Source organism: Morone saxatilis, unplaced genomic scaffold, assembly GCF_004916995.1.
Source record: "Morone saxatilis isolate NCDOM2014 unplaced genomic scaffold, NCSU_SB_2.0 Contig7, whole genome shotgun sequence".
NCBI lineage: Eukaryota > Metazoa > Chordata > Actinopteri > Moronidae > Morone > Morone saxatilis.
Genome location: NW_023340246.1, coordinates 20,084,836 through 20,098,158, shown reverse-complemented (window position 1 = coordinate 20,098,158; position 13,323 = coordinate 20,084,836). Strand labels below are relative to the sequence as shown.

The 13,323-nt window shown below is 38.4% G+C and overlaps 1 protein-coding gene across 1 annotated transcript in view; it reads left to right on the top strand.

The window, feature by feature from the left end:
• rfx6 (regulatory factor X, 6) overlaps positions 1–13,130 on the top strand; it is a 16,603-nt gene extending 3,473 nt beyond the window's left edge. The window contains exons 3-20 of the mRNA XM_035679019.1: positions 546–669; positions 1,033–1,094; positions 1,222–1,299; positions 1,557–1,584; positions 2,198–2,305; positions 2,436–2,513; positions 2,636–2,749; positions 2,982–3,031; positions 3,982–4,141; positions 4,226–4,370; positions 5,275–5,384; positions 5,515–5,632; positions 7,324–7,446; positions 8,252–8,458; positions 9,110–9,410; positions 9,994–10,352; positions 11,259–11,459; positions 12,918–13,130. Coding sequence (XP_035534912.1) covers positions 546–669; positions 1,033–1,094; positions 1,222–1,299; positions 1,557–1,584; positions 2,198–2,305; positions 2,436–2,513; positions 2,636–2,749; positions 2,982–3,031; positions 3,982–4,141; positions 4,226–4,370; positions 5,275–5,384; positions 5,515–5,632; positions 7,324–7,446; positions 8,252–8,458; positions 9,110–9,410; positions 9,994–10,352; positions 11,259–11,459; positions 12,918–13,096 — 2,545 coding nt within the window. The 3' untranslated portion in view covers positions 13,097–13,130. The remainder of the gene's footprint in view (positions 1–545; positions 670–1,032; positions 1,095–1,221; positions 1,300–1,556; positions 1,585–2,197; positions 2,306–2,435; positions 2,514–2,635; positions 2,750–2,981; positions 3,032–3,981; positions 4,142–4,225; positions 4,371–5,274; positions 5,385–5,514; positions 5,633–7,323; positions 7,447–8,251; positions 8,459–9,109; positions 9,411–9,993; positions 10,353–11,258; positions 11,460–12,917) is intronic.
• The last annotated feature ends 193 nt before the right edge of the window (positions 13,131–13,323 follow it).

Here is a 13,323-nt window from a genome sequence, read left to right as displayed (position 1 = left end):
TAGCCTACCTCAAATTTGTACTTAGTAAATCTGCTTAGTTACATTCCACCACTTCAAGACAGCGTGAGTTCATAAGAGGAACTTATTAACTGCTGTATGTCATTATGAAATAACTTTTGGATGCAACGTGAAATAAAACTCACAAGCCAACAGTCTTAAAGAACCTGTTGTTCATGTTGTTAACACTTACAGACATTTACAGACTCAATAAAGACTCTTCTAGTCACAATAACAAATATTCTGTGGGATTTTTGTGGGAAAAATTATAACCATAAATTACTTCTTCCTCCTCTTTCTTCCATTTAACTATTGTTGGCAACCAAAAGCTGTATTTCTGTCTGTTAATCTGATCTTCCTGTTACTGCTATTTGTGTTTGTTTTTTCCCTCTAAAATATAAAAGTGAGTCTTGTGCTGTCCGCCATTTTTATCTTTGCTGTGAAGCTAGAATTTGCATTTACTATATTCAGTTACTGTATTCACTGAGCATTTCATATATTGTTATAATTACATCTGTGATTTCCTCTCTGACGTGTCACAACAACAGGCTGGAGGAGAACTATATAGTGTGTGAAGGAGTGTGTCTGCCTCGATGTATCCTCTACGCTCACTACCTGGACTTCTGCAGGAAAGAGAAACTAGAGCCGGCCTGTGCTGCTACCTTTGGAAAGGTCTGTGTGTGTGTGTGTGTCAGTGTTTGCATAGAAAGCCGGAAAACGTCCTCCAAAATGTCTTCTGTAAAATCAGAAACAGGTTTCTGCAGACTTCTTATGTTCTATTATATTAGTCTTAAGTAACTCAAACGATTGCTACAAAAGCCATCTTGGATGCCTCTATAGTAGATAAAACATGATAAAGTGCCCTGTATGGTGGCTCAATGTGCAAGAAAACAATAAAGTGCCCTCGAGGATTCCCTTCTGGTGGAGAAAATGTGTTAAAGTGCCTTCAATGATGCCCTTTTGTCTCTATAGAATTGTTAAAATGTGGAGGATGGAGCTCATATTGATCGAATCAGAACTTCTTTTTCTCTTCAGACGATTCGACAGAAGTTTCCTCTGCTAACAACAAGAAGACTGGGCACCAGAGGACACTCCAAGTACATACAAAACACTCACTCCCAGTCTTTATTTCACATTTTTAATAACTTAGAGCATCAAACATTATATTTCTAATCATTGTACTTTATAATTATTATTTGATATCATTATCTTGACATTATACAGATATCACTACTATGGAATTGGCATCAAAGAGAGCAGCGCTTACTATCACTCTGTGTATTCTGGAAAAGGTTTGACCAGGTAACAAAACATTTAACATTTAGTCTGGTCTTCTTGTTCTTTCTTGCATTATGCATATTATATTGTATCTGCATGTTTTTTGCTTGTTGATTTTTATCTTACTGTTTGTGTGTCCAGCATCAAAGTCACGTCCTGATACTCTTTTAAACACATGGCGTACGGCTCTGTTGTGTTTTCTTTTACGTTTAATGGTCTCAGTGTCAAAACATGATGTATTTATATTTTAAAATATTTAAACCTGTTCTATTTGATTGCAGATTTTCAGGGAGCAAGCTCAAGAACGAGGTAAGTTAAAATGGTAAAACTTAACATCAGGCTGAAAAGCAGAATTTTGCTTCAATCTCTGGCTTAAAGTTTGTCACCTCAACTCTCTTAAAAAAGGAATGCAGGAGACGTTGCAGATCCAGTGATGGATGAAATTTATTGTGGGGGCCTTATACATTAAACATATTCAGAAAAGAAGTAGTAAACATTCTGTAAATGTGATTTACAGCAGTTCGGCAGTTACTTTAATGCTTTAATTATTTTAATGCTAAAGTGTAAATCAGTAGATGTTCTCTGTAACCCAACAGAGACTCATGAAGAGGCCCTTTAAATCCTTTAAATATCTGAAACTCCTCCCATCAGGGTAATTGATTACATAACTAGATAATCCTAAAACAAATGCAGTTCCCTAATTATCAGTGTATTCAATTAACATTAATTAACCACTTTAACCACAGCCAACAGTGATGTCACAGAGTCCTAGAGTACACTTCTACATCACTGTAGCAAGATAATAAGTAAAACCACTGGAGGTTTTCAGAGGGTGTTAAGGTTGCTCTTTAAGTAAAATCAATAGCGTCGAGATCCCAAAAGATGAAGTTAAAAAGGGTCCTGACCTTGTTTTTTTTTTCAGGGAGGTTTCACCAGGAAATATTCTCTGAGCTCCAAAACTGGAACTTTGCTCCCAGACTTTCCCAACGCTCAGCATCTTCTGCTGCAGGGAAATATCTCCAGAGAAAAGGTTGGTGATGAATCCACCAGTGCATAAAATGCTACATATAGCAAATGTTTTTACATTGGCAGTAGTTGTTTAATGTGCTGGCTGGCTGTAACTGGTTTCATTATAATCAGTCTTCATTGTCTCTTTGCAGGTGGACACGCTGATCATGATGTATAAAACCCACTGCCAGTGCATCCTGGACAATGCCATTAATGTCAACTTTGAGGAGGTGACGATTACTGTCACATGAGAGCATTTTATTGTTCCAATAGAGCACCGAATAGAGTAAAACCAGCAAAACACTTTACCATCCACTCAAACTGATATAACTCTTCAAATATTTTGTTTCAGATCCAGAATTTTCTGCTCCATTTCTGGCAGGGAATGCCCGACCACCTACTGCCGCTGCTGGAAAACCCTGTTATAGTCGACATCTTCTGTGTCTGTGACTCCATTCTCTATAAGGTTGTTATGAAATACTCTTTCTGAGTATTATACAGAATATAGTATATGCAGAATCACTGAGACAAAACAATAAAGTCATATTCAATTTTATTTGTATAGCGCCAATTCATAACAGAAGTTATCTCAGGACACTTTTAGAGCAGGTCTAGACCGAACTCCTTTTATAATATAACTATTGATGCATTGTTGCCTTAAAGCAAATACTCTGTTTCACTAACGTGTCTTTTCGCAGGTTTTAACAGACGTTCTGATTCCCGCCACGATGCAGGAGATGCCTGAAAGGTTTGTTAGTTCAACTTCACTTCACGTGTTATTGTCATATCAGTTGTGATGTTCATGTGATACACAGACAAAACCTTTGCTGAGACAATCTGAGGCTCTAAAAAGTTAGAAGTACTTTTCCTATGAAGGCTCCATATCACCCTTCAACATGATATCCTTTGCACGCCACTTTTAAGGACATTTCCTGTGTCATGTCTACACATTTTAAGCTTTTTATGTGTCATTTAACGCTGTTACAAATGGTGCTTTTTTACAGCTTTTGGACGTGCAGAAAAGGTCGAAGTCAGATGTCATTGTTGTCATGGTAACAACAGTCACATTAGTCAGAGTTTGGTTTAGCTTAGGGATCAAAAGTACATGATTAGGTTTAGGAAAAAATCATGGTTTGGGTTAAAATAAGTAGTTATCACTTAAAGTCACTTAAAGGACCAGTGTGTGCGATTTAGTGGCATCTAGTGGTGTAGTAAACAATTACAACACCCTCGCCTCACCCTCCTACTCCAAACGTGAAGAAGAAACTAAGGTGACCTTATCTAGAGCCAGTGTTTGGATTGTCTGTTCTGGGCTTCTGTAGAAACATGGCGGTTCAACATGGCAGACTCCGTAGGAAAGGACCCGCTCCAGAAATGACAAAAAAGGCGTTGTTAAATGACTTAAGACATTGGCGTATTATTCATTATTTGGTGATACCAGGCTGAACTGTATCCTGGAAGATCAATATGTTGGAGGGAATTTTCCTGATTGACTGAAATCTTTAGACCAATTTGTGATCCCTGGATCATTCCCATCACCATTCACCTTCTTTATTGTAGACTGTCTAAAAGCCTGACCTAAAATCCTAAAAGTGTTATTTGGAACTACATAAAAACAGACAAAAGCAGCAAATATTTACTTTGAATGATTAATTAATTGGGAATTGAGAGGAGATCTGAGTAAATGTTGTTCATCAGTCTGTTGGCAGATATCCGCAACTTTGCCAAACACTGGGAGCACTGGCTGGCCTCCTCCCTGGAGAACCTCCCAGAATGCCTTGCAGCCAAGAAACTCCCCATAGCACGCCACTTTGTTTCCTCCCTGAAGAGACAGACCTCGTTCTTACACCTGGCACAGGTACAACACTTCAACGAAGAACAGAATAGATTACGTAGATTACAATAGACTAATGGCATTATTTAATCTCTCCGTGTTTTGCAGATAGCCCGACCGGCGCTGTTTGACCAGGCTGTGGTGACCAGCATGGTGTTAGATATCGACCATGTGGATCTCAGCAGCATCAGCTCGCAGCCTCTGCTCAGCGTAAACGCAACCGGAGACCAGGACCCCGACATCTACTCTGAGTGTGAGACAGCTACTGAAACATCTCGCTCATATTTAAACCTGATGAGTTAGTTTAACTCAAACTGGAAACTGTTTCAAGTTTACTAACTCAAACAATTTTAGCATCAAAGATATTTAGTTTGAGTAGAAATAACTAATTTATTGTTACGGTAACTTGGGTAAAGTAATTTAATTGTACCATTCAGATAATTTAAGTCACATTTCTCCAAACGTATTTAAAATGTGTTCACAGAATTTATCTGAATAAAGTAAGACTAATTTAAATGCTTCTTCTTTATACAAATGTTACTACCACGTTGAATTTACTACGTTTTCTTCCACTAAAGCAAATTACTGTCAAAAACAGGTAATCCATGATTGATTGATTATCAAAATGGTAGCCAATTAATTTTTTAGGGTATTTTTTATGTAATAAACTAAACTCTTTACACTTTCCCCTTCGGGATTAATAAAGTATATCTTCTTCTTTTTCGATTTTTTTTTTAATTATTTGGATGCATAATGAGGATTAATAAACTGAAATAAAAACAAAAGTTTCAGTCAATTTAAATAAAATTAGTCAGTGGAATAAAGTTGAATTATATCACCAATACTTAATGCACAAATTGAAGTGAGTTGCTCTAACAGTTATTTTTTGAGTTGGGTTTAATTTATGTTTAATGAGTAATCCCAATATATTCTGAGGATTAATTTACGTTAACTTCTTTCATTAAGATGTGTTGTCAGATTTTACAGTGTATATTAGCTTTTTAATAAAAGTCCAATATTAGATGATCCATTAACTGATGTGACTCTAAAAGAAAACAGCTTTTTACATTAAAGAAACAACCAGCAGCTATATGAGAATCTCTTGTACTGATAATGAAGCAACTCTCTTCCACTTCCTGTCGTCTTTTTCTTTGCAGATGACTCCATCACCGTATTTCAGGAGCTGAAGGAGCTGCTGAGAAAGAACGCCACAGTGGAGTCCTTCATTGAGTGGTTGGACTCCGTCGTGGAGCATAAAGTCATCAAGGTAACAGCTGTTTACCTGGTGCTTTGTGTATACTTGTATTAATGTTGACGCACTGTGTGGTGGTATGGTCCTTCAAATGTCCTGTGATGCAACCAAACAGTTTTTCTCCTCCGCCTTTGTTTTTGATCAGCCCGGAAAGCAGAGCGGTCGATCGGTGAAGAAGCGAGCTCAGGATTTTCTCCTCAGGTGGAGTTTCTTCGGTGCCAGAGTGATGCACAACCTCACTCTCAACAATGCCTCCAGCTTTGGTGAGAACATTTCAGAAGTTACATATTCTTGGCATTCAATTATTACAAGACACAGAGTGAAAGGGTATTTTAAAAACTTTTCATTGAAAGAGTCTCCTGTGCAGGAATTAATTTATTACACTCAGTTAGACACATTCACACCTGGAAGTTGTCCAGTACAATCCCAGTCTGACCTGTTAGCCACTGGAGCAGCTACACTGGAGCAGATGGGGTTCAGTGCCTTCCTTAAGGGAATCTCAGTAGTGATAATGAGGGACGTGCTGCGCCCATTGCCCCAAGAAATGTTTTATAGGAGTGGGCATACGGCATCACTGAAGATCTTGGGGTGGCACACCAAAACCAAACATTTGTTAGCCTGTCTTAACATGAACTATTATGAAAAATATACATTATTGATTTAAATGAATAGTATCTAATGTAAAACATCAGATAGATGCGAGGGGGGCCAGTGAGGGGGCCAGCATTTGTATCAGAGGGGCCGTGGTAGTCCCGACGTCCAGCAGCTCTGTGATGTAACTGGTCAACACAGTTGATCCTACACTGATATCAGTAAATTCTCCGATACTGGGGTGAGTGCACTTTATTAGCCCCGAAATGGAACCCTGCTGCTTCCCAGCAGCATCCAGATGCCGAAGTCATTACTTTGACTGATTGGCTGGGCACTGGCAACTACTGGTTTAGAACGGCAAAGTTGATTTCCGGTAGTGTAATGTTAGCCAGAGCTTAATGTCAGCAGTTTGACTGACTAGATAATTTATCGGATTGGTACTTGGTATCTGCCGATGGACAAAGTTGAGGTATCAGAATCTGTATCGGGAAGGAAAAATGGTATTAATGTGATAATATAATAATTGTCTGTAAATATTTCCATTACTAGCTCTATATCATCATTCGTCACCAAATAAAAACCTGAAATCTGCTCTGTACTTAACAACCGCTTGCATGCATTTGCCATGATTTTGCGCCAAACAAAGTATATTTTTAAAAATAGAATTGTTTTTTTTTATTGTATATGAAGGGGTACTTTACATTTTTATGAAACAACTAGAAAAAATAAAACTAAAAGTAATAATCTTGCGGGCCGGATTGTATAATATTGGCGGGAGGGCGATGGACATTGGGAAATGGTCCCTGGGCTGACAGTTTGAGGTCCCTTGTCTAACTGGTCCTACAGTATCACAGTTAATCAGGTTATATTAAAACTGAATTTATAAAAGCGACATATTAAACATTATGACAACATGGGGAATATTATTTATGAAATTAATAACGGTCACTCAGCTTATTAATTCTGTGCTCTTTATTCTAAATCATCCAGTCTACAGGATCTGTCAAACACACACACACACACACACACACACACACTAAGGCTAATACAAGCCAGCTCGGAGCAGATTGCTACAATAGCGCCATAAATTGTAATGGCCAGGCTCGCCTTGATTAAACAAAGTCTTATCTGCGGGTCGCGTGCTCTCTGTTCAAACACATGCACACAGAGTGCGTGTATGTGAATAAACACAAACCATTTGAAGGCTCAAACACACACAGAAGGTTTTCAACCTGCGACCCTGCAGGTCAAACAAAGAGCAGCTTGATCCTAAAGGTCAAACAGTAGATAAAGAAGAAGCTCAGCTGTGATCAGGTAGTCAGATGTTTTTGAAAGAATGTTTATAGTTTGTATCTATCAATAGGTTCCTTCCACTTGATCAGGATGCTGTTGGACGAATACATCCTCCTGGCTCTGGAGACTCAGTTCAACAACGACAAGGAGCAGGACCTGCAGAACCTACTGGACAAATATATGAAAAATGCAGGTATATACATCAGAACCCACACTGATGCAGAGAAGTTCAGCAGCTGACGAACACGAACTCGACTCAGATCTACAGCAGGTCTACAGTCTGTCAGGATTTCTCTTTTACGATCAGGGACATGATAAAGGCAAAGCCCTGTTTACAGATGTTACAAACATTGTGGGATGATAAAAGAGATCATAATGGTTATATAACACACTTGCAATCACAACAAGTAATGCAAATTCAACCTGATAATTCTGTGCAATGTTACAAGTTTATCTAATCTCAAGATGCAGCGCAACTTTTAAGAAAAGCTGCTGTAAAATCAAGTATTTTAGGCCACAACAGTCCCCCCCCTAAAAAGCCTGTCAAATCCTGGAGGGACTTCATAGTGTGACTAACAAAGAGACATATAACCAAGAGAATACATAGATTGTAGTTAAATGGAATATGAATAAATGAGGATAATAAAAATAACATTTTAGGATTATAAATTCTTCTTCTGCATCATAGTTAAAGGATCCAAATTTGTATTTTTTGTTACACAATAGATATAATATCTACCTCTAACAAAAGTAATCTGTGGGGCTTTTCCTTTGATATACTAAATATAGTTGTTAATTTATATTTAAAGTGACTGAAGTTGAGGCTGATTTTAATTAAATTAAATTATCCAACTTATATAAAGTTAATGAATAATATGTTTTAGTTTAATTATCATCACTTTACATCACCATATGCAACATAATAATAATACATAACTGTTCCAATATGGCTCAAACAGCCCTGGATGTTGTTGTTAATGACTTAATGTCACTTTCAGATGCCAGTAAAGCAGCGTTCATGGCCTCTCCCAGTTCCTGCTTCCTGGCTAACCGCAACAAGGCCAGTGCTGCCATCGACCAATCAGTGAAGAATGAGTCTCTGGGAGAACACACCTACATGTCTTTATCCACCAATCAGCAGCAAAGTCTGGAGACAAGCACCATCATCTACCAGGGGACAGAGCCTGCTGGGTTCTCAGTTTCAGGTAAAAGAAACACAAAAATAAGCCTTGTAAAGAAAGAAAAAAAGTACCAAATAGTTGATCGCTAAGTTAACAGCTAATAGAACAATGGCCAAGTGTCAGGGACAAGAAAACACTGAATGTGTCAAAAAACAAGCCTATTAGGTTTGTTTGATTGTCAAAATCAAAAAAGACAGAGGATGGTATAAAAAGTTGCTGAAAATATCCAGAAAACTCATCTCTGATGCAAAATTTTACAGGAAATAATCTGCTGAGAATTTATCCAAATAGGTCATTTTGGATTAGATGCTCAGTTTAACAGTTGTTCTGTAATGTTATTGTTATGCATCGAATATAATATGAAATATCCATAAAATATGTGACTATATGTAAGTTGAAAAGGGTTCCCTTAAGGAAAAAGGTTGGGAACCACTGATGTACAGGGAAGTTTTTAGAGTATTTTGCTGGAAACGAGGCTGATGAGACTGAATCAAAAGAGTTAAGTTTCAGGCCACAAAACCAAAACTAAAACACTAAAATACTTAGTGATTCTCTGCAGGGTTTCTCTAGGGCGTCTTTCCCATTACTTATACTAATTTAACCAATCATATTATAATAACACAGTCGCGTGCATTTCAGTTGCTTTTCCCTCTGCACACACACACACACACACAGGTGCTCAGATGGACTTCAGCGGCCCCCTCATGACGCCGCCCATCTCTCCAGCAGCGCTCGTGCACAGAGGCTCCGTCATCAACCAGGGGCCCATGACGGGGAGACCCCTGACATCCTCTTCCTCTTCCTCCACCTGCACCTCCTCCACTTCCTCCTGCCTGCCTTCTCTCAGTGCCCTGACCCAGCCAACCCCCTGCTCTTCGTACCCGGAGACCCTGTACCACTGCTTACCTCAGACCAGCTCTGGTTACTTCCCTCCAGCAAGCAGCTCTTTAGCCTCAAACTACCAACCTGGACTCAGGTCAGCTTCATTTAGTCTTGTGTCTTTACTGATGCTCACATTTTATTTAACGATTTTAAAAGATACAATCTAGTGTTATCTGCGTCTTATATGATTTATGATTAAAAACATTATCTTTTCTATTTCTTGCTCTGTCACGTTGTTACTTTTTTTTGTTACAAACAATACAATATAATACACACACAGAACATGTATAAACAGATATTTAAGTATTTAAATTACAATACAATATAAACAATAAAATAGGCAATAAAGTATATGAAAGTAGCACTAAAGGAAGAAATAAAAAGGAAAATTAAATTATGTATACAGGAAATACTTGTCTATGTATTTGTCTATATACAAACAATATATACAATATGTTTTTCACATGAAAATAAAAAAAACATTTTACTTCCATGAGATACAGGGAGCTTTTATTTTCAATTCTATCCAAAAATATTGTTTTTTAAAAACATGCAGCAATCAAACTGTGACTGTTGAGCCCTTAAGTTCTTGCCTACCATTGAATCAACAAATAGTAAAATAAAAGATGTTTTGTTGTCATTATGAACTCTGAAGGTGTGTTTGATCTGCCTTTCAGGCCTCAGACTCAGAACCAGTGTCTGTCTCAGGCTTCATCGCTGGCCTACCATCTCTCTCGGTACCCCTCCTTCAACGACCAACCCCTGAATAAAGACGTCTTCTACAGTCATCATCCCCCATCGGCCCATCACTCGTCTAACAGCACTAACTGCTCCCTGCCATCTTATGGCTCTGCAGTCCGACCCACATCCAGCTACAGCTCAGGCTCAGATCCGGTTCAGACTGAACAGGGACTGGACGCTCAGACAGCGGCGCAGATTCTGGACTCAGCAGAGGGGTTCGGCTTTGTGGGGGCTGGACTGAACACTGCGGGCGGTGGGTGTCAGGGGCAGACGTATTCTGCTACAGGACACAGCGGTAAGGACGACTCAGACTGTGGCTTTAATGTGGAAATATCATCTGGTGGGTCCTACAGAACTTTATTAATTCTAGTCCGGATCCTAAATATGACACTGCAGAGAAATAAATGTCAAATGATCAGATATGTCAGATATAAAGGTGCCATCATGTTGTGTTATTTTTGAATAGTTTACTTATTGTAAGTCTTCTGAAGTGTCAGATACAGAATATGTACTCTGTGGATTTGTTTTACTGATTGGAAACATATTTATTCATTTTAAAGACACATTATGTGAGAAGTTAGGCTGTTCTGTGTTGTGTTGCTGCAATGCAATTAGCCAGTCATGTAGTCCAACGCATGTTTTTTCTCAATTCAAATGACATTTAGTGACATTTGCCACACTTATTTCAGTTTTTTGTGCTTTTTAGCTGCAAATATCTGCATATAGTCAACTTATTCTGACACATTACACTTAAAAGACATAAACAAAACACAAAAAACATCAATTAGAATCACTCACTCTGAGGAAATTGGAAATTAAAAATAATCTTGATGATCAGATCAATATTATTGGTGTTGTGTTGCCAAAAGGAAGCTAAACACACATTTATTGATTTACTGTTATTTGTGTTTGCAATATGTTGCCAAACAAGACTCTGGGTTACTGGTTCCCAACCTTGACTTTTGTTCTGTATAAAGAAAAAGTAAAAGAAAAAACGTCTTTTCCGTTTCATTTGGAGACTTTTTAGAGACATTCAGAGATGAAAGAATCCAGTATTTCAAAGAAGAAATAATAAAAAAAATAATACAATTATATTTTGTTGTCTCCCAGACTCCCCAAGCTGGGAACAACCAGCACAAACCAAATAGCACCACATTATAACCACAGAAACTCAATGCCAAACCTTTCCCCCTTGTTGCAGGTTACTATGGCAACAGCAGTTACCTGGACAGCCAGCGCATGACATCACTGGTTGACCAGCACGTGTCGGTCATCAGCACCGTGGGCAGCTTGCGCCCGTTCCCTTCAGGGTACTCTGAGGTCCACGATCCGCTCAATATCCTGGACGAGCCGGGAAGGAAAACGACGGGAGCGTATTTCACTGAGGCCGAAGCTGCAGCAGGTGAGCGGTTAAACATACTGACGGGGTGAGGGGGGTGAGTCAGGTGGGGTGAGGGGTGGTAGATGCACAAATATCTTCTTCTTTAAAACATTTTGATAAGGTAAAGGGACTCTTTAATGGTCTTACTGTAAGTTAGCAACACAAAATGAGCAGTACATTATTGTCTTTATAAAAACATAAATCATAATTTGATAAAAGTTATGAGTTAAGGATTCTGGTAGTTTCAGTCAGATAGCAATTTTTAATTATGAAAACATCCACAAAATAATCCATTTCAGCTCAGTTTGATTCATTCCAGCCAATCAGTGTAAAAAGATATTACGTAAATACTTTAATAGTGACAGTGTTTTGAAATTTTAGGAGTTTCAGAGCAAAGATTTTGGTATTCGTAGTGTTTGGAAAACCAGAAAAAATAAAGAATTCTGAGATAGAAAGACGTTTTTGTTGGTTGGAGTCTCCCTGCGTCTGTATTTGACGAGCTGGGATCAAATCTTTCTCTGCTCTAGTTGGTTGTGTTCATTCAGGCCTGGTGGATTCTTGCAAATACTATTAGGAGCTCTAGGAGGAGTCAGAGGAACCTGATCTTTTAACAGATGATCTGTCTCATGAACTGCTGTCAGGATATAGTGAAGGTTTCAGTAAATATGGCAAAAAAGTAATAAAAGTTAAGTAAATATGTTAAATTTGACCAAGCATTTTTTACTGACCCTCTAGATCTGCTCCTTCCATCAATTTAAGATAACATAAGATGTTCCTTTATTGATCCCCCATGGGAGAAATTCAAGTCTGACACAGCAGCACAGGGGAAATGTAGGGCAAAAAGAATAAGAAATAATAAAATAAAAATATTATAAAGATATAATAAAACAAATTAAAACTATAATGAACATGTAAACACTATATACAGTATGCAATAAATGAATATGGTGTGCAAATTTTAAACAGTGTATAACTAACTGAAAAGGTGATAAAAGGTGACAATGTGTTCACAGCTTCATTATACTGCCCCCAAGTGGCCAAAAAATCAGTAATTGCAGGTTTGAATTTCCCAGCACATAAATGAGGTCAAATTCAGAGTAAAAAATAAAAAATCCATTAAAAGGCAGGAACGCTGAAAGTCAGTCAGAGTTTGGGGTGCTGAGAAAAATCTGTCCATATGTTTTGCAGTAATTTGAGATAATGTATATATTAATAGTTATTAACAACACTTTACATAAATTGTATAACTTTTTAGCGGATAAAACTAAGAAAAACAAGGCAAAACCTCTTTTCCATCCATAAATAAAAGTGTGTAAAAAAAGGAGAAACTAGTGGTTTTCATTATGGCAGATTTTAGGTGGTGCAGCCCCCTCAGCACCCGTACTCCCAGCGCCCATAATAAGAGGATCAGAAATGTAAATTACATCATGCATTGTCCTTAAAGAGATTAAATCTACATCTCTGTTGTTTCCTCCTCAGATCATTCCCTCCCCTCCTCAGCATCAGCTCCCTGTATGTTTGGGGTCCCCTCTCCGTTCACCTCGCAGGACACGTTGCTCTCTCAGCAGCGTGTGCCGTCATCCTCAGATGTGCAGGACCTGGTGTCTTCGCTGCCTCCCATCAACACTGTCTTCATGGGAGCAGGAGGAGTGCAGTGACGCACAGGACTCAAAGCGTCTACTGGAGCTAGGTTTGGAGTCCCGTTTCATTCAGGGCAACCCAGATCCAGAATGTACGTATGCACTAATGCTAAGGAGGTGGTTTGGATAAAAAGGAGCGAATGAGGTGACGAGTGACAAGTACACCCGGCCAAATTCAAACCCAGATCTGTAAGGTACAGTATGAACCTCAGCTAAGGAAGCATACAGATATATATATATATATA